The sequence below is a fragment of the Nanorana parkeri genome, unplaced genomic scaffold (genome assembly GCF_000935625.1).
Source record: "Nanorana parkeri isolate BGI_ZX_2015 unplaced genomic scaffold, ASM93562v1 scaffold736, whole genome shotgun sequence".
Lineage (NCBI taxonomy): Eukaryota > Metazoa > Chordata > Amphibia > Anura > Dicroglossidae > Nanorana > Nanorana parkeri.
Window position 1 is genome coordinate 219,586 of NW_017307004.1, and position 23,159 is coordinate 242,744.

The 23,159-nt window shown below is 39.8% G+C and overlaps 1 protein-coding gene across 3 annotated transcripts in view; it reads left to right on the forward strand.

The window, feature by feature from the left end:
* The first annotated feature begins 604 nt into the window (after positions 1-604).
* The window catches only part of MYH11 (myosin heavy chain 11), a 111,725-nt gene continuing 89,170 nt past the window's right edge, over positions 605-23,159 (forward strand). For all 3 annotated transcript variants that reach the window (XM_018564214.1, XM_018564215.1, XM_018564216.1), the window contains exons 1-3: positions 605-688; positions 9,950-10,305; positions 18,905-19,061. In XM_018564214.1, the coding sequence (XP_018419716.1) occupies positions 9,967-10,305; positions 18,905-19,061 (496 nt within the window). In that variant the 5' untranslated portion in view covers positions 605-688; positions 9,950-9,966. The remainder of the gene's footprint in view (positions 689-9,949; positions 10,306-18,904; positions 19,062-23,159) is intronic.

Sequence of the window (23,159 nt, forward strand, 5' to 3'; positions counted from 1 at the left end):
TGTAGGAGCTACAAATCCCAGAAAGCTTTCTAAACACATGGCAGCTGGAAGATCATGGGCTGCATAAACTGCCAGATTATCGTTAGCCTGAAACATGTAACTTCCTAAAAAAAATAAGCAAAAAACAACAACATTAGACATAATAATCTATGTTTACCATACAACAGCAAATACATTTCCCCTTTAAGGTAAGGGCATATTAGTTGCTTTGTGCTATAATACTTTGCAAATTGCCATTTGTCTTCATAGAAGCTGAAAATGTAAAAATAATACAGATTAATCTTACATAGCATTAGTCTCAATTTAATGCTGTTGCCACATTACTTTATATTTAACTAAATATATCCTGGGTAAATACCAGTCATTCATTTGCACAATTGTACGAACTAGGAAATGAAGTACAAGTTTGTTAGGCTTTATTTAAATAAGTGTGATGCTGCCTATATGTGCTGTTAGCTGAAGGGTTACTGCATAATCCTGTACTAGGTGCTACGGCCAGCCTGCACCTACAGTACATGAGTTCTCTGCCCCTCCTTCCAGCTGTTCTCCATCCCTCCCACTGTGGAGATGGATCCGTCTATATAGAGGGACTGCAAACTCAAGGGGAATTTGGACTGTCCCAGCTGTGAGCTGTACAGGTTCCAGTCTCTGCCTTCCATTCAAACTCTGCTGAAGTAATTGGATATCTGTATTTTGAATAGATAAGTATTACTACAGCAAACCCAACAATATTTAAGTGTCGAAATAGGATTTATGCACATGTCAGGTGTAGGCCAGCATAACTGAAGCATTAAATAGGCTACACACCAGTGCTGCCTGGGTGAATTGTACCGGATATAATGTAAATCCTAAGCAGTGCTAGTGACTTTTATTTGTGGAATCATTTCATTTGTGAGGTTATGCAGGTGGATTGCATTCATGATGCCAAATAGGAGGGTGGGTGTCTATTTGCTGGTGAAATAAAATTGTCAAATATGTATGTCACTTGATTATGCTTTTTATACAATTTTACTGAATTTTACCAAATATGTTACTTGGGTATACTTTTGGGAATATTTTACTTAGATATACTTTTTACTTTTAATGTCACTGAAAAATATATTAAATACAAAGCCAAAGGAATATCATGTTTTGATTTTTTCCCAAAGCAATCTGTTAACCCTTTCAGCACCAGAAACGTTGTATTGTTTGTTGATGTTTGAACATACATTCACCTGCTTGGAAATTGTTGACCAGGAGAGTGTATGTGTTTGTGAAGGTGTTGGGGAGAGCCAACTATATACATCCCTGTAGGAAGTCTTCATTGTGTATTGCACTTTGTTCAGATTTTTCCTTAAAAGGTATTTGTTATGAGTTAGTTATAGTGTCTTAACGGTAACATGACCTTATATGGTGCCATGCACCAATACCAGCAGAGGACCACAGTAGGCATCTTGTTCTTGGCTTCATTTCTAAAATTTCCCAAATTCGTTTATAGACCTATTTTACATACTAAATCAAGTCTGATTAATCAAAAACATGCATATCTGATGCCGTTTTTTTGCATAACTGATCTAACTCATGTGTTCACATGCACTGGATATATACAATTTAAACATGTTATCCTGGGCTAATCTGCACACAAATGTGCTGGGACTGCACATCTTAAACTTGGAGGATTCACCTCAAACCCATGATAGTAGTAAAATAATTGTTCAGGCCCCCCACCTCTGCTTTTAGGGTTTTATGAGCTATATATGCAGCATTGCTGGGGCAGGGGCCCCTAAACGGGAAAAAGCATAAGGTACATTTGTTCAGTGTCAATGGTGATACTTCCCCTTTTATTCATGTACAGCTATTTATGATTACAAAGCCTAAATGCATTAGGCATCACACAAAGGTACTCAACAAACTAATTCTGATGCTCTTTTTAAAAACTTTGAATTGTTTTAATGTCAAAGGAGAAATACAAACTGCATGGCTTTTAAACTATAGCCAGCAGGCTTAAAAGCACCAATCAGGGGGCTTTTGCATAAACAAATTCCCCTCACTATAAAAGGAGGGGGGAACAGAGCAGCTATAGGGGGGAATTTATCAAAACTGGAGCAGACAAAATCTTACCTGTGCAAACTGAAGAGAGAAGCTGATTGGTTGCCATGGGCAACTGCTCCAGATTCTGTTTGCTCCAGTTTTGATAAATTCCCCCCATAGTGTCAGTGTATTGGAAGCTGTTGCAGGAAGCTGGGGAAACTTCATAAGGTCAGTTTAATTCTCATTGGTAGCCTTTTGGGCAATTAACCCCTTTTTTGATCATTAACCCCTTTTTTTTCTTATTACTGGAGTCTTTTTTTAAATTTTATTTTACTTTGTAGTTGATTTGAGATCAACTGCTGTCCAATCTATAGAAAATATGGTGTTTGTTTTTTGCTGCAAGGCTTGCCCTAAAAAATAAGGCTTTTGTTTCATAAAGTGGTATTTTGGGGGGTTTAATTCCTTTTGTGTTTTGTTTATTTTATGCCGATAGGGCCTTTCTTTAAGTTTAGGATGCTATGCTCAAAGCAGACCATTCACTTTTACTGACCATCTGTTCTTGGAGCTGCTTTTTGGTAAAAGCATGCTGCTGCATCGTTTAAAAGAAGAAAAAAAGTGCAAGAACAGTGTGTTCCTAAACTACCTCACCTTATATCACTCACCTTCGCCACACCTCCTCCTCATCCCCATAGTATCCCCATATAAGTTAAGTATACATCATGTTAGGCCTATTATCCCTGATTAAAAGTGTCCCCCTGCTGCTAGTTCTACATTGCTGTATCTTCTGTTTGTGCTTTTTGTCTCAAGTAAATGTGGGCCTAGCCTTGCTATGTAAATTTGTCTTGCTGCTGCCCAGTTGTACACTGCTGCATCATCTGTGTTCTCGTATTCCTTTTAGTAAAACACATGCCTAGACTCTTTTTTTCTCTAGTAGATATTGCCAGTTCTGCCTCATTAAAAATGTCCTGCTACTGGTCAGTTTTACACTGCAGTATCGTCTGTGGTCTCTTCTTTCTTATTGAAAGCTTGACAGAAATTGGCCAGCCACAGTACAGTTTCTCAAAAGCAAGAGAGCTCAGTGAACTACTGGCCAATTTTCGGTCAAAGCAGGGTTATTACTGTTTGGCCTGTTTCCCTGATAAAACTTCTTGAAAAAGGCCTTTTTTCAAACTGAAATGAATCAGATTTGGGTGCTGCTGCTGTATGTAAACCAAGCTAATTGTAAAGGAAACAAATACTTTCCACAGCCAAACATGCGCTGCCAGTGTACACTGTTACTGAAACTGTACTATTCCGTAACACCATGTACAGCTTTAAGGCAGCCCCCAACCATTTTGTTTAAAGGTGAGTGCATTTTCAGTGTTGCTGCAAACCCCCATGATTGTAACCAGCTTCGCATACCTTTTGTTTACAAAAGGTATGCGAAGATGGTTAGACTTTAAGACCAGGATTCACCACCTTTAGACTTTGAATTCAGGTTCACTTCAATTTGAACAAGGCACACTTGGTGAATTGAACCTAGTCAGATTAGCCCATCACTACTGACATTATATGTAGATCAAAGGATACTGCTTTGATCTGCCCTTAAAGAAGTATTCCAGGCAGAGTAATACTTAACCCTTGCAGTGGAGCTACCCCCACACTGCAAGGGCTAAGTGCTCGTTATGATCTAGCTGTAAAATAAAAAAAATATATAATCACCCGAACCTTGGCCCCGTCTGGCTGCTAGACTGGTCCCCGCAGCCATGATGACTTAGAGCAGAGGGGGGAGAGAGGTTGCAGGGACCAGTCTTGCAGCTAGGTGGGACCGAGGTTCGGGTGAGAGTATCTTTTATTTCACCTCCTAGACCGAAATGAGCACTTGTCTGCACTTCTGCAGTTATACCTAGCTGTTAAACTGACCCGCTGACTGACAGTACGGCCACAGTAGAGCAGGAAGACCAAGGTATGTCTATGGTCTAGCAACAGTAGCATGGCCTCTTAGGAGCTTTTGGCCCTCGACAACAGCCTGAATGGTCAGTGGGTATCCCCCACTTACCATTTAGTATAACCTGACAGTAGCATGCATAGTCTGCTTTGCTATTCCTGTAAATGTTAAGGATGTTTTCTTTAGAAATCATGGATTTCCTGATTGCCACTTATATAAAACTTTAATTTTTTCCTGTACGTAGGCCATTGTTATATTGTAACTATCTACACATTGTTGAGAGTTGCCTTTTAACTCATAAAAACGTGCCCTTCAAGCTGGGTCTGAGATTTGATATAGTTTACATTCCTGTTTTGCAGTCTATAGATCTCTTGCAGACTAAACATTTTTTCTCACGTCATTTTATAATAATTGTTATGCTTTAGAGTTTGTCAGTGGGAACTTTCAAAGGGTGGTTTCCATGCATTACATCCTTTCCTTGCACTAATGAAGGTAATTACTGGAAAATGCAGTCGCGGAAATAGCAATATTGGTGCTGAAATCTAGAAAGTGAAAAGACTTTGATAATGCGAACCGGGTACTTGCCTTTTTTTTGCAACCGCATATCTAATAACCCAATGCTCTTGGTGACCCGGTGAAACCTATATCAAATATGTGTATAAAAAGGAATGAGTATTAAGAAGGATCACAAGCTGCCACTGCCTGGCTCAATGTGTGTTATATTATACCATTAATAGCATTTGTTAAAGCATATCTAAACCCAGGAACAAAAGTGTAATATATTGCAGCTTACCAGTCCTCCTGGATCTGGTGACAATCCTATGGGGCAGTCTCTAACAGTCCTGAAGAAAGCATTTTAGAAGAGAAAAGCAATCTTACTTACAAAACTACTACTATTTGTACTGATCTCTATGTGTTACACATGAATATGAGTGAACTGATCTTCAGCTATCAAACTTTTCCATTATGAGTGCCCTAGGTCCATTTACTTACAGTAAAGTCCCAGAAATGTTCACCTCATCAGTGATTCACTTTAGTAGAATTCATAATAGAAAAAGGTTTATTGTATAAGCACTATGGGAAGGAGGGTGTGGTGTGGATCAGGATATCCCAACAGTGCACTGGATCTCATAAATCTCTTAAGGTGGCCATACACTTTACAACCATCGCAAGACCTTAGTCTTGCGATGGTTGTAAAGTAATTAAAAAAACGTACGATCTGCCCATCTTAGACAGGCAGATCGCACTCTCGATCATTGCAAGCCTGCCCCCCTGAGGGACGGGCTTCCGATGACCGCAATGCTGAACGGGCAGTGTGCGCGCGCGAGCACCATTCAAACCAGCCGAAAATCGTACGATTTTCGGCTGGTTTTCTAGCGTGCTCCCTAGACAAAAGACATGCGACCGTACAGTCAAAACGGTTGCACGTCTTCCATACACTTTGCGATTATCGTACGATCGCGGGATTTCCCGCGACTATCGTGCGATAATCGCACAGTGTATGGGTACCTTTATAGATCCTTCCTTAAAATCTTTCTCAAAATCTCTAGTTGTTACCTTTCAAGTTTACAGAATGTGCTGGCTGGACACCTTCAGAGCTAGGTTCCAAGTGGTGCCTCAGTCTTTACTTCCAAGGAAGGACAGCATGGGAAGGTTCCTGTTTAAAACTTCCCATTCAGCCAGTTTCTCACCACATCTCTATATGTGCTTTTCCTAGGCCCTGTGCTCTAGTCTTCCAGCAGCCAACATTTAAAAGGTTCCCCCAGGGAGGATTATCCCTGCATTGTTTCATGTGCCTAGGCCCGAGGCCTAGGAGAGAATGACATACAGGTGAAACTCGAATAATTAGAATATCGTGCAAAAGTTAATTTATTTCACTAATGCAACTTAAAAGGTGAAACTAATATATGAGATAGACTCATTACATGCAAAGCAAGATAGTTCAAGCCGTGATTTGTCATAATTGTGATGATTATGGCTTACAGCTCATGAAAACCCAGATCCACAATCTCAGACATTTTTTGGCAGTGTGGGAAGGTGCCAAGTCCTGCTGGAAAATGAAGTCAGCATCCCCATTGAGCTCGTCTGTGGAAGAAAGCATGAAGTGCTCCAAAATCTCCTGGTAGACGGCTAAGTTGCATTAGTGAAATAAATGAACTTTTGCACGATATTCTAATTTTCCGAGTTTCACCTGTACATGCTGAGATCCTCACAGGGAAAATATCTAGGAGCACAGAGATTGAACAGGAAAAGGCTCAGATATTTAATAGTTCTCCCAGCATACCTTAGTAAGTTCCTTAGGCACACTGATTGGCCCGACTATCAGATATCTATAATATAGAATCATATATCTTTAACACACCTTACAGGAGAATTACTGAAAACTGGAGCAGACAGAATCCAGAGCAATTGCCTATAGTAACCAGTCAGCTTTTCTCTTCAGTTTGTTGAGTTAAGCTTTGAAAATGGAAGAGAGAAGCTGATTAGTTACTATGGGCAACTGTTCCAGATTCTGTCTGCTCCAGTTTTGAAAAATTTCACCCTCTGCGATTAGAGAAACAATCTTGTTGAGATTCAATTAAGTTGGGTACAGCCCACTGCTAACTACAGAATTCACAAAATCATGAAAAGGAATTTAGCTAAAATACTAATACCTAAACTTCTGCACCTCATATTTGGGGCTTCAATTGAAAACTTTTGATATGGTTAGATTGTGCACATCAAGTGTTCTTTGATGTCTATGACTAGCTTTAATGTCTATACTTTTGCTTTTCTGTTAGGGACGTTGGGTTTGTCATATTTTGTATGGTGATCTTTGTGATGCAAGCCCCCTAAATGTTTTTCTATATACAACTGATTGTCAACATGCACTGTCCAGTGATTGTAAATGGTGGGAGAATAACCTAAGTGTCTTATAACTGATGAAGTGAACAGAATTATGTATCAGCCTATTTAAAAGGTTTCTCTTTGTAGCCTTTTACATCATTTAATTTAAAAAAAGCACCCTGTCCTTTTGTGTCTTTTACTTCCTGTTTTAGAGATCAATCCTCTTAATTTCTCATCACCACCACCCTCGCTTTTATCTTAAGTTTTCATTCTTCCCCCTGCTGGCTTCCTTCCTAGACACCCACCAGAATCCCAGACTAGCTAGCTATTAGCAGGAGACTTATCAGCATGGACTTTAACTGCTTGCGCTTGCCTAATTCCCAAAGGTCTGTTCAACCCTGGAACGTGAACTGCTTCTGAGAGGTAGGCAATGGCTTACGTCAGTGCCCAGATAGCAAGGATAACTTGCTACAAACTTGTGCCAGGGTGAAATTGTAATTTTGTTAACTTGCTGCACATATTCCTGGCAAGTTGTAGATTTGCAGAACACTTGCAGCACAAGTTCTAGTTGACACTTTTTGAATTTGTAGCAAATTTGCTTGGCAAGTCTACAGCAAGAGTCCTGCAGGTCTTAGCAAGAGCTCTGCAAGCTCGCTGGTCTGGAGACTTGCAATGCAGACTTGCTGTAATTGTGCAACAAAATTGTGAAGCTTGGCAAGTCTGCAATAGTTTAGCAAGTAATTTTCAAACTTGCAGCACAATTGCTTGCTATCTGGGTGGTTCTTAACCTGTGTAACCTCAGGACCCATATTTGTCCTTGGTCATTAAGTCGTGACCCGAATCGCACTGCCATGGAACGCATGCATTGTGGTACAGAGCCATCCGATGTTGGCAATAGAACTGTCGGTGGGAGATGCATTTGGGGTGCCATTCAAATGAATGGCAATGCACCTCTCACACCAGAGAGCATTGTAGGTGTGATTGTGTGGTGCAGTGCGTTAATCGCATGGGACTGTGCGATTAATGCACTGTACTAGTGTGAATGGGCCCTCAAAAACACTGACAGACACACACAACCACAAACAAAATCTCACAGACACACACACTCCAAAAAAATAAAAACATTTTTAAAATCCCCCCAGTCTCCCTATCTTATGATAACTGGAGTGGATCCTCAGCCTGAGGTCCAGTGTGGGCTGCTGTGCTGTGATGGAGCTCCATCCATATGTGCATTCACTTGTACAGCTACATTGCACACCCTGTAAGGGTGCCAGGAGCTAGAATGTGACATCACTCCAGTCCAGGCACCTCTACAGGGCACTCAAGGGAGCTGTAAGCAATGCACTTATGGATGGAGCTCCCTCGTGGCCATACCCCAGCCCACCCCACCTAAAGCTGACACTCAGCGCCGGGCAGCATATTTTGAATGGCTGCTTGGTGCAAACTGACGGTGCTGTGCTAAGGGGAGGCTGAGGAGCCTCTCATCTAGAAAAAAGGAAGGCATGCGGGGACCCACTGAACATGAGGTCGTGACCGATTTTTGGGTCACAACAAATCCGATTGAGAACCAAGGGCTTAAGTGATAAATGGAAGCCTTAGACAAAACAGATAATTGCTATATCAAAGACTGCAAGATGCTGGAGATCAAAAATTAATTCCCAACAAACATTACTGAACAAAAATTGATGTAAATTAAAAGTCTGCTACTGTTTTCTTGTAGTGCCTCTAAACCTATTTATGGTTTAAATTTTTTTTTTTACTTTTAGAAGAATGTGTTTCTAAGAAATAGGATCCAGATATTTAAAATATGATGTAAGTGTAAATTAAGCAGGACATTTTAACAAAGCTGCATTTTCACATTGGAGTTATTTAAATTAGTTAACTGGATGTGATTATTTAGCCTATCATAACTCTAAAGACTTAATTACACTGGCAGTCTTACAGCCAATGTCGGCAGACATTTGTCCACTTGAGAACTGCGTTTCTCCCCTTACAAGTCTAAGGGAATGCAAATGCAGCTGAAGCAGTTCAAATGCAGATCAACTGTACTTGCAATAATTTATAAATGATCTTAGAAGCATTTCAAAATGATGTCAAAAGCACGTTGCATTTGCCCATTGAAACCTGCTGACACAGGCCCTTTAATATCATGTTACTGAACGATATAAATATTGTTGTTTTTTTAATTATTATCATTATTAGGTATGCACCGATACTGATACTGGTATTTATTTTGGTCCCTATACCGAGTACTTGTACTCGCCCAAATGCTCTGATACTGACCCAGATACCGGAACATCCGGCCAGAAGGAGATTCCCTGTGAACGGCAGTGCCACGAGGGAGCATGTAGTTGGCTTCTTGACCAATCAGGCACGTCATGTTTGGTCAGGAAGCCAGGCTACCTCTCAGTGTCGCAAGGGAACATGAAATCGGTGTTCTTTTGATAGAACACTGGATTCCCAAGCAATCAGGAAGCTGGGCGGCGAGTCATGACTCATCATGACATTATCTTCCTGATAAGCCAGGCCCACGGTACCTCGAGATGCCGGTATCGGTATTCGGTATCAGCGAGTACCAAAAAAAAAATATCGGTACTCATACTCAATACATAAAAATCGGTATTGGTGCATACCTAATTATTATTATTATACAGGATTTATATAGCGCTAACAGTTTGAACACCTCTTTACAAAAAGGGGGAGACAGTACAGTTACAATACAATTTTATTACAAGAGGATCAGAAGGGCCTTGCTCGTGAGGGGTAAAAATTGTTTAGATTGAGATAGTGGAGGAAGTAAAAGGACAGTTATGTAGAGGTTGGCTAGGCTTCTCTGAAAAGATGAGTTTTCAAGGATTGCCTAAAGATGGACAGAGTAGGAGATAAGCAGACAGATTGGGGTAGGGAATTCCAGAGTATGGGAAACACTATGGAGAAGTCCCGAAGGCGAGCATGCGAGGAGGTGACAAGAGAACTAGATAGCAGGAGGTCTTTAGAGGAGCGGAGAGGACGGTTTGCGTGATATTTTGAGATTAATTTGGGTGCAGAGTTGTGGGTGGCTTTGTATGTTGTTGTTATTATTTTTAATTGTATTTGTTGGGCAATTGGGAGTTTTATATATAACACTTATTTTAGCTATTATCATGCATTTTGTCTTTAATCATTTTTTTTATGTTTGTTTATCAGGTGACCTTTCAGTCAAAATGTCACAAAAAACACTTAGCGAGGATGACAAATTCCTTTTTCTGGACAAAGACTTCATGAACAGCCCTGCTGCCCAGGCAGATTGGACAGCCAAAAAACAGGTTTGGGTGCCATCTGAAAAACATGGATTTGAAGCTGCATGTATCAAGGAAGAGAAAGGTGACGAGGTCCTGGTGGAATTGGACAATGGAAAGAAATTGACTCTAAACAAGGATGATATCCAGAAAATGAACCCCCCCAAATTCTCCAAAGTGGAGGACATGGCGGAGCTGACTTGCCTTAATGAAGCATCTGTTCTGCACAACCTGAGAGAGAGATATTTCTCTGGCCTCATCTATGTAAGTCGCATATACAGTATAAGCCTGTGTTCACACCTTTTTATTTTAGTGTGGTGCATTAAAGAGAATTTTGTTTGCTACACCTTTGGAGTGGTTTCCAGCAAAATACAACTTCCATAGGGATGAATAGTAGGGAAACAAAAACGCAGAGCTGTTAATGTAGCAAATCCAACAAGAGCTCTAGAAGCATGCATACAAATGTAGAGTAAGTCTATAAGCAATTTTTTTGCATTTTTTATGGCCATTATTTTAAAGGAACCTTCTTATGAGGGAAAAACCAGAGACATCACAAGGAGCCGGTTGACACCATCAGAGTGCTGACACTTACACTTACTTTGGGGTCACCTCCTCTGAAAAGTCGGGCATTCGGTCATTGACAGCTGCACGAGAGAAGAGGAGACCTGGCAGCATACCTTATATCACCTGATGAACGTCCCCTCCTCTCTATGCCGGCCTCCATCATCAAGACGGCTGCTGGCAGTGAAGTGCATGTGACATCATTACGCCGGTGCGTAATTATATCACATATAGACGTAATGACGTGGGAACTGGGTGACACCTGGAGCTGCACCGGGTGGCACCCGGCAGCCACACTGGGTGAAACTCTGCCTGGTGATGCTGCTGGAAATACAGGGCTTCCTTCTGAAATGCTAGTTGCCTGGCTTTTGCTGTTATACTGACCTACTGCATTCAATACTTCTAACAACACTGTGGGGTCTATTCACCAAGCTGCCGAGGGCAGCCGAGTGAATGACCGTTCTGAAGTGAAGTGAGCCGAACACTGTTCGGCTATTCACTTCAGGCTGGTACGGCTGATTTCAGCCGTACATCGGCTTGCTTCGAGTGGCTTCGGATCGGCCGAACATGCTCAGCATGTTCGGCCGACCCGAAGTGCAGAAGGAGTTTGACTCAGCCGATCCGAGTTTGACTCAGCACAAGATACTTTTGAAAAAGAGCGAACTATATACACACCAGCTGTGTGTATATAGTTCGCTCTGTTTCATGTATCTTGTGTTTTGCATTTGCAACGTGAATAAATAGACGTACTGGATTTGCTTTGGAGTGCCAGTGTCCATCTTTTACTTATAACATCACATCTATTGCATACTTTGACAGAAGCCACCTGTTGACACCTGCTTCACCCACTTCTTATCTCATGGAGCAGCGGTTCTGAGTGCGATGGGTACACGGACTGTAGATGTGATGTTATGTCACATACTAGCTGTTGTTGCACACAGCCTTAATCCGGTTCTGCAGTATATCTTCCCACAATTATACAAGTAGAAGGAATGTGAGAATCTAGTTGCTATGAGCAATGCAGACATAGACAATTCTACTCTCCAGATGCTTTGATAAATAAAGTCCAGTGCAGTCTATTTATTAAAGAAGTGGAAAATTCAATACAGTAACTGATAGCAGTCAATCAGCACAAAATAAATCAGAGAATTAAAATGAAATCATTAGAAAATTACAAAATAACCCAGAGTCCTTGTTCAATGACAGCTGTGGCAGTTATCATAACAAGCACATCCCTGGATAGCGAGCATGAGACCCGCGTTTTTTATAAACATTTTTACTAATCACACAAATATTTGCTTCATCAAACACAAGTAAGAGCAAGTTAAGGGCTGATGACTTCCAAACTTACAGCATTGTTTATAAATATGTCTTTTATGTTGGTGGTCTGCTTTATTTCTTTGACAGTAATTTCTTTGAAACCCTTTTTCAAAAACTTTTAGAACTTACATTTTCAATTACAGATCTTCCTGGAGAGTGTTGGGCTAAATAGTGTCGTTTTGGTGTATACAGTTACATCATCAATCCATATACAGTTACATTGTTTCATTTGATGGCTTTAGTACAGCGATGTCGAACCTAACAGGGCACGCAGAGGCCACTCTTGTTGCACACGAACCTAGGCAGGGTGTCAAATTCGTGTGTCGCCTGACGCCCGAGACATGCAGTTCCGGGGGCCCCTGTGTGATAGCAATACAGTTAATTAATTATTAATAAATAAATAAAAACAAAGTAAAAAATAATAAGATAAATAGAAATGGAAAAAAGGAAAAAATAAATAAAAATTAAAAAGTGATAAAAAAGTAAAAAATTATAAATAAAGAAAAAATTAAATTTTTGAATATGTGTTTCCCTATTTTGCCTAAGGCAGTGATGCTGAATGTTTTAAAATCCCAGAGCCCAAACTAAAACACAATACCAAACTTAATTTCAGTGTTGGCACTTTGAGATAAATAAATTGATTTTGTGCTGCAGTTTGGGCACTTGAGCTCAGACCATTAGCCATCACTGCTTTAGGAAATAACATAAGCACTAGCTTAAAATAAGGATATATATTCAATACCCGCAACCTTTTCTTTCACTGTAGAGAGTGACCAGTTTCGGGTACCGGGCGGTTAGTTGTTTTCTACATTTAGCCCTGCTTTGGGCAAGCAGAGCTAAATGTACAGCGTGGAAGCTTTCTTTGAGGAAAGAGGGAGTAGTGTACTGCTCCAATATTTCAACAGTAGTAATGATTATTTTCTTTTCCCACAAATTTCAAAATCAAATGGTACTTGTCTTTGCAGAATGAACATTAGCTCCTTTATACATAATGAAATATTGACAGCTCTATCTCACTTAACTATGATATTTTAGAAAATGCAGCAGTATTTTATTGCTAATGTTTTTCAAGTTACTTTGAGTATAATGATTTTAACAATCTGGAACAAGTGCTCTTGATAAGTGCTTTGGTTGATTGCAAAAATGTAAGCTATTACTTTTATTATAATACCCATTATATCTTGGGTGGATCTTGACAGCATTGTTGGGATCTGTCCCGGCTGCGGCGCTCTCAGTATATAGCGAGCTTTAGCTCGCTATATACTGAGCTTTGGGTCACGGGAAGACGTTAGTACATGTCCTCCCGTGACTCTTAAGAGAACTATGGGATAAAAAGGTTACCCCATAGTTCTCTTTTAATCAGCATCTGGAATAGCTTAAAAGCATTTTGACTTTAATATAATTTTAATGTACATGGAGAAACTCTAGAGTAAACTTCTTTTTGAATTTACTTCACTGTCTGAATATATCTACTTTAATCTGGGACTATAACTAGTCGTTATAGTGCCATGTATAATGCATCTAAGGGCCCATTCAGATCTAAGCTGTCCATTGGGGTGCATTAACGAGCATGTGGTAACATGCCTATTAATTTGAATAGGCTGTCAATACACCAAAACATACAAAAAAACCCTCTGATTTACCTGCTGTCTGATGAACTGTAAATCTGTAGAAGTAAAGATAACATGAAATTACATGTTTGTGGACATCCTAATTATGTTACCTTGTGTCTGCTGGTATTATTAAACCTATAGCTCCATCCTCAAACATCCTGTCACTATGCATACATAGATTCTTGCAGCTATAACTTTTGTTTTTCTGACAAGAATAGAGGCTTTATTAATTTCAAATACTGCTCTCTAATAAAAAAAAAAACAACATGTTGCAAGGAAGCGCATATCATTAAATATAATTGGAAACTATGTAATTGTATTGTGATTGTAATGTCTTCCTTATATTGTAAAGCGCTGCGCAAACTGTTGGTGCTATATAAATTCTGTATAATAATAATGATGATAATATACGATATGCACATTTCTCTATTTGTATGTCTCTCATGAAAATTCTTAAAGTGGACTAATTCCAGTATTTCTTAGCACTAGGATCAGGAAATATAGGATAATGATTTTTTATTAATTGATTAAATTTTGCATCCTGACTATTGTACTATGTAACAACCCTATAGCGCAGGCAATAGAAATGACATGACTGTCCTATTTGAGATCATTCACAAAAAAGATCCTCACAAAACAGACAAGCATAGCCCAATGTACACAATATTTTCAAGTCCAACTCCAGACTAAACATTTTTTTTAGTGTGTATATAGAATGAAAAAAAACTGTTGCATTTTTAATTGGGTGTGTCCTGTTAACAGGATTTTTGTCAGGTTTTAAATAATGTCCCCAATGAGATTTCCCCTCAAGTCCTGTTCTGTGTGACACCGATTTTCCCGGACAGGAAGTGAAACAATATCTCACTAATATCTCCTCAATGGAGAAAGAGGCAACAATATAATCCTACAGAGATTCTAAACCTTCTGCACTCACTAGAATGTCACTAGAATGTCACTTTGCATGTATCTTCTGCCAGAAATCTCTGCCTCCTAGCAATTTTTTTTTTTTTTTCACTTCTGCATTGGCTGTGCACACCTGCCCTTATGTGCCTGCCAGTACAGCACTATACAACAGGTTAAAATATGAATACATTGGCATTACACTTCCATGACTCACCATGTAACTTAAAGCCCAACTCCAACTTTAGGAAAAACATTATAATAAAAATTGCCCAAGTCTTGTTAAAATAAAAGTACAGCTCTGGTTGCAATGCTCATCCACTTTCCAGCATTTATTACTAGACTCACTGCTCTGTCCTTCAGCTTCCTCTTCTGGTTTAAGTGATGTTTGACATAATATTTTAGCCCAATTTCTGTGAGCTCAGGGCATTAAGCAAACTCCCCCTGAGGGTGCATTATCAAGCTGCTCTGGACTTACAGTAAAATGCTGCAGAGAAATTTCCCCGGGCCATTATGTGAGTGATGTTCTCTGTAGCATTTTGGATCAGGCACCACCAAAAGAGACCAAAAGATGAAGAGGACCTTGCAGATATCTCCTAAACAGACCAAAGTCAGCTGTAAAAAGTAAGCGTACTAAACATAAACTAAGGTATCTTTTGTTGAATTTGTGTTTCTCTTCTGTACATTCAAATTCAAATTCATGGGAATGGGAAACCGAGCTAGCAGACTGGAAAAAAGTACCTCCACTTCCCTGCCCCTTCACCAGAATGGATGGATCTAGGCACATACATGTTCAAATAAACTACAGAGGACCGAGACTTACTGCCAAATCATACAGTCTTGTGTACTGGCGAAAACAAGGCCCCCTGAGCTATAACTGCATCTGAAGTTTTTAAAGCAAAGATTCAGGCCTGCTCTAGACCTCTGCAATAAAATCTGAACAATGTAAAACTATCTTGATGTCAGAGCATAAAAGGGCTTTTTTTTTTTTTTTACAGAAAAGTTTACATTTTCTAAAGGATACATGATAATTTAAGTTAATATTAAATTAGTACAGTTGGTCTTGAATGGTGAAGCGGAGGCCAGAATTTGGGATAACTGATCAATGGTATAGCGCTATAAGCCTCACGGTGTGATTATCAAAAGAACAGTGTTGTGAAAAGTTAAATGAATAGATTAATAAATATGTGAAATGAAATATAAAATATATAAAGTGTGTTGGTCTTTTCTTTCAACAACGTATCAGTGCAATTTCGGTTTAACCACTCAGATTATCACTCTCTCCGAAGAGAGATCCACATTGATGACTTTGCTACACAGTATCCACATATATATCACGCACTGATACGTTGTTGAAAGAAAAGACCAACACACTTCATATATTTTATATTTAATTTCACATATTTATTCATCTATTCATTTAACTTTTCACAACACTGTTTTTTTGATAATCACACTGTGAGGCTTATAGCGCTATACCATTGATCAATTAACCTTTGAGGCTTAATAGCCTGAGTTTTAGCGGCTTGCAGCCAGTCCGGTTTTTCTTCTTTTTCATTTCCTCTTTTTCGATAGCGCAGAGCATTTGTTTTATCACAGAATTTGGGATAGCCACCAACTACTTTGTGGGACGTGACTGTAGCAATGTTTCATTTCTCAGGGACCCTTCCTTATTTGCCCTCTGACAAGCAGGGCAGGCAAGAAGTGAAGAGAAATGTTGCTCCCTAATGTTTTGAGGAAGTATCACCTGGAACTTGAAATTTAAGAACCTGCCTATGATGGAGGCACAGTCTCCCTCCAACAACAAAACAAATTGCAGGTGCCTCACTATTTAGGGCTCCAAGTTACTTACAGTGTGAACTTCTAATGGGCAGAGTAAAAATCTCAGCTGAGCCACTGGCATGACTGGCAAGAGCATGGTTATGGTCTAGGTCACAATTGATTCTGTGTATTCTTGCAAGCAGTAGTTAAAACATGGATACAAATGGATCAGACAACAGACAAGAACCCAGTCATTGCTGAATTGCCTTTCTCATGAAGATCATGCAACCTGACTAGAAATTTCAGTTATGGTTAGTGGTGTTGCATCATGGGAACTGTAGTTAAGGAACATCTGGAATCTCACAGCATGCCTGGCCCTGTTGGAATATTAGGAATAAAAAGAAGTACCTGCGTCATATGTCAAGGCAGTGTCTAGTCAGTAACAAACATATTCCCATTTATGTTCTGTTTCTAAATACCAAGCAGACCATACATACCAGCTCTTTAAACAAGTCTGTCTTTGTTCTCCTTATAAGGCCAAGCAAATAGAAATCTTGGTACTCCTATGTGAAACCCCATCCCAGGTGCCCATAATGGGAATAATTACCACATATATAGAACTAGAATGAAGATAAGCAAATATATACTGAAAAATATATATATAGTTAACACCTGGATATTTTCTTATTAGTATATTATATTGGAATGAACATGCAGATTACACACTGGAGGCTTTCCTACAAAGTTCTTCAACTCCATTTAACTTTATCAAACAGTCTTGAACTTTAGTAAACTACAGTTACTATTAATAAACATGTTAAAAATGTTAATAAGATGTTCATAATTTTATGATTTGGTATCATATAAATGGGATTTGTTTCATGCAGCTGACAGCTAGCCATAGAGACAAGGAGCATCTGCTAAGAAGCTGCTATGGACAGCATGAAAGGCCGTTTAGAATCTCAAGTACCTTCCAAGACACTGGTTTGGGACTACAGCTTTATTGGGAAAGGTGACACTCATTAAATCATATCCCTAAAACCTAATGGTGGGGAGACTTAGCCCAAATCTTATTCTTCTATGAAATATGCAGCCATGTCAGATAATGCACCACTTTGCACAGAAAATTCTTGCAATTACAAATGTTTAGACATTCTCATGTTTATTTCTTTTGTTTATATTGGTATGACACAAAAAAGTTAAGAAAAAAAAGCCAAACCTGATACATTCCACGCAAAACTCCAAAAATGGACTGGACTCATTTATTGGCACCCTCAATTGGTAGCACAGCCTTTGGAAAAAGTAACTGAAATCAATCGCTTCCTGTAACCATCAATTAGTTTCTTACATCTCTCTACAGAAATTTTGGACCACTCTTCTTTCGCCAACTGCTCCAGGTCTCTCAGATTGTAAGGGTTCCTTTTCCCAACTGCTGTTTTGAGATCTCCACAGGAGCTCTATGGGATTCAGATCTGGACTCATTGCTGGCCAGTCCAGTACTCTCCAGCGCTTTGTCTCAAACCATTTCTGGGTGCTTTTCGACGTGTGCTTTGGGTCATTGTCCTGCTGTAAGACCCATGGCCTCTGACAGAGACCCAACTTTCTGACACTGGGCCCTACATTGCACCCCAGAATTATTTGGTAGTCTTCAGATTTCATAATGCCATGCACACAGTCAAGACATCCAGTGCCTGAAGCAGCAAAGCAACCCCAAAACATCAGTGAACCTCCACCATGTTTGACTGCAGGGACAGTTGTACCGTGTGCCTGAAGGTCAGCTTGAATTTGTCTGGAAGTTGATTGAGCGTCTTTATCCACGATTCGACAATCCTTTGTTACAGTCTTTGATCAATTGTTCTCTTTCATCCACGTCCAGGCAGGGTAGCTACAGTGCCATGGGCTGTAAACATCTTGACAATGTTGCGCACAGTGGACACAGGAACATTAACCAGTTGACATCCGCGGTGTTAAACCCCCTTCCCATCCAGGCCATTTTTCAGTATTCAGCGCTGCGGTACTTTGACTGACATTTATTCCGTCACTCTGGAGATGGACTTGTAACCTTGAGATAGTCCATGCTTTTCCACAAAAACGTGGAATGCAATTATTTATAGCAATTTGGAGAAGGTACCAATTATTTTGTCCAGTCCATTTTTGGAGTTTTGTGTGGAATGTATCAGGTTTGGCTTCTTTTTTTCTTTACTTTTGTGTCATACCAACAAAAAGAAATATCAATACAAGCAAAATAAATATGCAGGGGTGTCAATATTTTTGCCCATCACTGTACACTACACAAACAACCGAGGGTAAACTCTAATACAAATTTATTATGTTTGCCCTTTAGACAAAACATCCTCTAGCTGTCTGATTCTCATATGAGATTAGGCACCTCTGGGCTTGGCCTTATTTTGGGGATACAGTGGGATATTAAACAGTATATTCCAGAACAGATGTTAGAACTGGCTTAGGTCTGTTCAGGGTGTAAGCACTCCAAAGACAAGCAGATTGCCTTTCCATCTTCTCACAATCGCCAGTATAATTATCATCTAAGGTCTCTTATCTTCAGGTACAAAGCATACTGACATAATATTTTACTACATTTGTGTACAGTGTTTATGTTCATGGGCTCTTATTTTGTTGAAATTGTTTAATTTGTTCACTTTTAATAGCTTTTCATGGTTAATTGAATATTTCTGTGTATTTTACAGACATATTCTGGTCTTTTCTGTGTTGTCGTGAACCCCTACAAAGCCCTTCCAATTTATTCTGAGAAGATCATTGACATGTACAAAGGGAAGAAAAGACATGAAATGCCCCCTCATATCTATGCAATAGCTGACAATGCATACAGGAGTATGCTACAAGGTAAGCTTATTGATAGGGTAAAAATAATGCATATACAACACTCTAATAGCACTTTATCTTACTAGAAAACATAAGCGATAGAATAACTGTCTTGTTTTTTTTTGCTGATTATCTCCCAATAAGGCAGTGGTAGGCAAACTCCGGCACTCCAGCTGTGGTGCAACTACAAGTTCCATGAGACATTGCAAGACTCTGATAGCCACAGGCATGACTCCCAGAGGCACATGCACAATGAAATTTGTAGTTTCACCACAGCTGGACAGCCAGAGTTTCCCTACCCCTGCAATAGGGAATATTTCGGAAAGTTAAAAGGACAGCATGCCAGGATACAGCGCTACACTTGAGGGGTTAAATTGGAGATATGTTGAGTTTCCTTGTACGGTTTGAGCAGCTTCAAAAGCGTATGGACCGGGGTGTCCAACCGAAGAGTAAGTTAAACAGAGAAGGGAAGGGAGAAGCGCTGCAAGCCGAGTAGGGAACAGGGCGATTTTTCGCTGAACCTTGTAAGGGGGGGGAGGGGGGGGGGGCTGGAAAACTGGGAGCTAATATAAGTTCCCAAACTTCCGTGGTTAGTCCAATTAGTTCGAGTGTGGTCCCAAAAATAAAAAACATCAAATTGTGGAGGTAGATGAAATGGCGTGTACAAAAAGAGAAAAACAGAAAAAAATCTAGGGACTTACCCTTAGGTAAAAGATATTACGTGGTCATCGACGGAGGGTGGAGTTTGATGATGCTGGTGTCGCACGGGTTCCAGTGTGCCAGGAGTGATGTCTGTTCTCCAAAATCTTGTAAACGGAGGTTGGCGAGGAGGTGTAGGTGAAGTATTCTTTGCTTTGCTTGCCTAGGGTGAGGGGTGTTTGCGGGATCAGTAGCGAGGGGTAGAGGTGGATGGTTGCGGTATCTGCAGTGTCTTGACTGTGACCTTGCGTTGGAGGGATGTCTATTTTCCCATTGATTCCTGATAACGAGGAGGCAGAGGTGATGTTTTTTTATTATCTAAAGCTAAAAAAACAACAACATTTTGTCTGGAGTTACACTTTGGTAACATTATGCAATGCACAAAAAGGCTTCCTGTTTTATATTTATTAATGTTCATGATTATATTACATAATGGTCAGGTAACTGCATAACCACTGTGTAAAATTAATTAAAATTGAAAGTAAATGTTTACAAAAATGGAGGACAAGAGATTTATCCTCTCCATTTATAAAGCTTTCTGTGCAGTAAGAAATGTGTAAATAATGAATAGTCTGCCAGGGGAGCAATGAGGGAGTTCAGTGTTTTAGTGCTTCCAAAAAGGAAGGATGTGTTGCTAAATGCATAAGCTGGTGCGGTTTGTATTGGAGAGGGATGCGCCCACCTTGGATACAGCCAGCTGGGATTGTGCTCCCCAGTCCTCTATTAGACAGGACATACAGATACCAAAACAGTTCTCTGACATCCCTCACTGTCAGTGCTGTCAGAGAACTGGAAGCATATCTAAAAGTAATTTAAAATATATTTCTTACCTTTCTGGTTGTTTCCTTGGATCAGGTTTATACGTAGAACTCTATAGACAATTTATTTTGTTTGGAATAGCTTGCAATGTGCAATTAGGGGACAGGCTGAGGGGCATTTTTTTTTAAAGTGCATTAACATACAATGTTCCACCCAAACCTTGAAATCCTTAACCCTTTATTAGGGCAGACTGTGTGCACATCTAGTTTACAACAGATAATGAGACGTGCCAGCCCCCTCCTTGACAATACATAGAAAAGGAAAGCTAGGCATGATGTTTAACCAGTTGCTGTCCGCCCGTTGCAAAAAAAACGACGGACGGTACAGTCGCATTGGCGGGTTGCCGTCTCCCGACGGCATTTTTTTCTGCTCACACGCGCCCCCTAGCGCGCGCACGGGCAGAAAAAACCCGTCCAATGTAAAGAGCCATTCCACAGCAATAACAATAAGTGTAAAAAAAAAATATATATATAAGTCACATATAAAAAAAAGTTTTTACAAATTCTTAAGTTCCACACCCACACGTTTACACACATATAAAAGTAAATGCGCGTCCGGTGCACACACGATACGTATCGCCGCGAACGTCGCAGTGAGAGCAATCGTTTTAGGGCCATCAATCACTGATAACACTAGCCTATGCCCAATTTTGGGTATTATAGTTTTATTGAGGTTTTGCACGCGCACGCAATTTTATGGCTTGACATGTTTGGTGTCTTTTTACCCGACGTGACCCCGTCTCTTTTATTTTACCAAAAAATTGGGTCATAATAAATATATTAGTAATAATCTGCCCTGGGTGAGAACTAAGCTAGGTATGCCATCACAAAATGGATCTTACTGGTATCGGCATATGTCCAAAGCAGTTTTTATGCATATTTTATTTCTGGATTTTTAGGTAGATCGTGATCTACCAGTAGCTCTCAAAGCTGATGCTGGTAGATCAGGAAGGGTGTGAATGGCGGTCCAGAATGGGAAGGGGGTTTAGCACCGCGGACAACTGGTTAAGCAAATAAAAACACGTAAAAAACTTAGCAGCAATTTTTATGTTTTTTATCGATACCATGGCAGAGACAGCCAGGGAAGAGAGCAAGGAGAGACAGCCAGGAAAGAGAGAGCAAGGAGAGACAGCCAAGAAAGAGAGAGCAAAGAGACAGCCAGGAGAAAAAATGAGGAATGACAGCCAGGAGAGAGCGAGGAAAGACAGCCAGGAGAGAGAGCGAGGAGAGCCAGCCAGGAGAGCGAGGAGAGCTAGCCAGGAGAGAGCGAGTGCAAGGGAGTTTTTTTTTTTCGTTGGTAGATCTCATGTAGCTCGTCATTTGAAAAGTAGATCTTAACACAAAAATTGTGGGCACCCCTGTCGTAAACTTTTATAAGTGTTCCATGGTTTAAAAATATCAGAATCATTGGGTAGTTTGGACTTTAGAGAGTTAAAGTAGTTCATACGTTGTTGGATATAAATGGTAAGATATCAATGTGGGATCTGTGCCTTGTCCCAAGTGTCACACAAAGCTGTGGAGACATCTAGAAAATGAAGACTTTCCAAATATAAAAGTCAAGCAATAGAAAAGGAATAGCACTTGCAGACTTCTGTTGCCTTATTTGGTAGAGATTAGAAGTTGTAGTATCATAATAAATTGCAAGGCAGAGTTTGGCCAAGTGGCTATGTGAAGATACTAGTTTTACTAGGGTGATGGTCATATAAACCTCTTTCAAATGATATGAGAAATAAAGCTATTAAGCCAGGTCTTTCGTTGCATTTCTTGCTGTTTTGTATCAGTATTATTTAAAACAATTTAAAACTTTTAAAAATAGGTGTTAAAGGATGCTCATTGTATCAGCTGCTGAATTCATCCAGACAGATCTTTTGTGATATTAAAAAGTGATTTAGTATTTACCTTCTTTCCTGGCATCTGCTGAGCATGCAGAAAAAGTAGGACAGAGTCTCAGGAAAGTTAAAGGACAATACAGTAATTCCATAATGATGACAGATTTCTACACATGATGCCATATGTATCATTCATCTATAAGCATTCTTGGCATAATATTGTAGCTACAGTATACCCATTAGTGGAGATTCACCTCTCTTTTTGTACTGGGGACTACTGTCACTGAGAAACACAGTGAGGGGAAATCCAACATTTTTGAGTTGTCCCTAGAACAAAATGTGATGAGAAATCTTCCACTGGGCACACATAATCAAAGGCCAACTGTCTAAAGCTGGGTATACATGTTTCTTTTGTTTTTTTTTGTTTGTTTTTTCGTTCATCCCATGGGCTGAATGAAAAAATAGAACAGATTCCTCCATCAAAACTGACTGAACAAAAAGATAAGTTGAGCTTCAGTGTCAGAATTTCCCTTGCATCTATTTTAATGTTACATCTTGCCACTATGTGTCAGTTAGCTGTACAACTGCTGAAAGATCCATTGACTCTTCCTGTTAACAAACCACTTTAACAACTTGACTTATGCTGTGACGAGATAAGATGGACAACAAACCCATGAAAGGAAAGTCTTTTACACTTTGCAGGACTCGATAACAACGAGACATATATCTCTTGTCAAATAATTACAGATCTTTATTTATCTGCAATATAAGCT